The sequence below is a fragment of the Gekko japonicus genome, unplaced genomic scaffold (genome assembly GCF_001447785.1).
Source record: "Gekko japonicus isolate JY-2015 unplaced genomic scaffold, Gekko_japonicus_V1.1 scaffold4, whole genome shotgun sequence".
NCBI classification, from domain to species: domain Eukaryota; kingdom Metazoa; phylum Chordata; class Lepidosauria; order Squamata; family Gekkonidae; genus Gekko; species Gekko japonicus.
This window is the reverse complement of record NW_015165234.1, coordinates 1,127-3,059: the sequence shown is the minus strand read 5'-3', so window position 1 is coordinate 3,059 and position 1,933 is coordinate 1,127. Positions and strand designations below refer to the sequence as shown.

The 1,933-nt window shown below is 50.5% G+C and overlaps 1 protein-coding gene across 3 annotated transcripts in view; it reads right to left on the bottom strand.

Moving 5' to 3' along the window:
- Positions 1-1,496, bottom strand: part of LOC107109223 (E3 ubiquitin-protein ligase Topors-like) — a 6,276-nt gene extending 4,780 nt beyond the window's left edge. For 2 of the 3 annotated variants that reach the window (XM_015409792.1, XM_015409793.1), the window contains exons 1-2: positions 1,359-1,496; positions 320-661 (exon numbers count right to left, since the gene is read on the bottom strand). In XM_015409792.1, coding sequence (XP_015265278.1) covers positions 320-658 — 339 coding nt within the window. In that variant the 5' untranslated portion in view covers positions 659-661; positions 1,359-1,496. The remainder of the gene's footprint in view (positions 1-319; positions 662-1,358) is intronic. The other variant, XM_015409794.1, reaches the window with a different exon arrangement.
- Between the last annotated feature and the right edge of the window lie 437 nt (positions 1,497-1,933).

The following is a 1,933-nucleotide window of genomic DNA, read 5'->3' as shown; positions in this document are numbered from 1 at the left end:
GCCATGGGTGGATCAATAAGACAAACGTCAGCCCCAATGAGGCTTCCCCTCTCTCCCCAAGTAGCCTCACTTTGACTCCCCCACCCCAGATACAACATAAGAACATAAGAGAAGCCAATGTTGGATCAAGCCAATGGCCCATCCAGTCCAACACTCCGTCACACATGTCAGCCCCAATGAGGCTTCCCCTCTCTCCCCAAGTAGCCTCACTTTGACTCCCCCACCCCAGATACAACATAAGAACATAAGAGAAGCCAATGTTGGATCAAGCCAATGGCCCATCCAGTCCAACACTCCGTCACACAGTGGCCAAAAATACCAGGAATCGTCTCCCATTTGGACTAGCAAAAGATCCATCCTCTGAAGGTCGTACAATATATTCCTTAAAGTCGTCATCAGACCGCATACTATGGATGATAGAGTGAAAAGGCTGCTTGCAGAGTGGGCATTCTGCTTTGTTTTTGGACCACTCCTGCACACATCGGAAGCAGAAACTGTGGTAACAACAGTTCAAGTAGGCCACATTTTCAAATCCGTCCAAGCATATGGGACATTTAGAGTCTGGAGATGTATCTGTTGCCATTGCCTGACGCGGCCTGTTTGTACCAGAATTTGGCGAAAAGCCATCTGATCCAAAGCCATCTGATGATGGTGCCATATTCTGCAAATGAAAAAGAAGTTATCATCAATGTATACTTGACTTCAACTGTTGCTGTTCAAAACCAGTGCTATTTTATCTTTTCTCTACAGCTAGAAAGATTACACAAGTGCCAGCTAATTTAAGTCACAAGTTCCACTCTGTACTGCCCCCCCCTCAGGAAAATATGCATGTCTGAATGGTTAAGGGTGCCATTCTCAGCATACTTGCTTGGTCACTAAGTTACACCAATATCAACAGAAATTTGACCAAACGGGCTTTTGACTAAGAGGGAAGTGATTTATGCTAGACATATTTGTTTAGAAGTAAACCTCTTAAACTCAGTGGAACTACTTCTGAGCAACTAGAAGTGGTGTTACAAGCATTTCTTTGAATTTTAGCAGCAAGCTTTGGCTGTCCAGTGAATATGCATTAAAAACTAGGGGATTTTCAGACATACTTGATCTATACCAAATTCCACCAGGGAGAGGGAGGGGAAGAAAGCAAGAGAGGGACTCGGATCCAGGCCTCGAGCGGCGGAGCAAGATGGACCGATCAATCACACACATGCCCCGAGCTCGCGCCGGCCTTCCCCGGGAGAAGCCGAGGCTCGAGGGGCGGAAAATGGGAAGAAGACAGCCGCCGACGCCGCGGAAAAGAGCCCGGATGACCCAAAGTTCTAACGATCACTCTCCCTCACAAACAAACGTCAACCACTCACCGGTTTAGATCGCTGGCGCCCATTGGAGCCAACGGCTCGGGGGCGCAGCTCCCTCGGTTCACACACTGACGTTCGCCAACCCACCGGACAATAACGACGGCTGCTGCCGTTTCTGCCCTACCCCGATCGAGCCGGATACAGAACCCATCGCGAAGAATGGCCTTCCGGGTTAGCAGGTTAAAAAACACCACACAACCCACCCGTATCACCATAGGCACATTTCCTCCGAAATCCAGCCCCTGGCAGTGACGTCAATCTCGCCGCCGCCATTAACGTGCTCAAATACAGAGCCTTCCCCCCCCCCTCAGTTTATAAAATGTCAGGGACTCGAGGAGGAGAAGCTCCTAGGGGGAGCAGCAGGAAAGTTCTGTGACTGGCATGATATACCCCAGAGTGGAATGGGGGTGGCAGGAGTGCTCTCGGACTGGAATGACAGGAGGGCCCACAGTGGAATAACAGCCCCTAGGGGAAGCAGATGTGTCCTGGGAGTGGAATGACGGCCCCTGGGGGTATTTAAAGAGATCTGCCCGATGGCGCCGGCCCCCCCCCCCCCAAAAAAAACCTTCCTTCCCCCC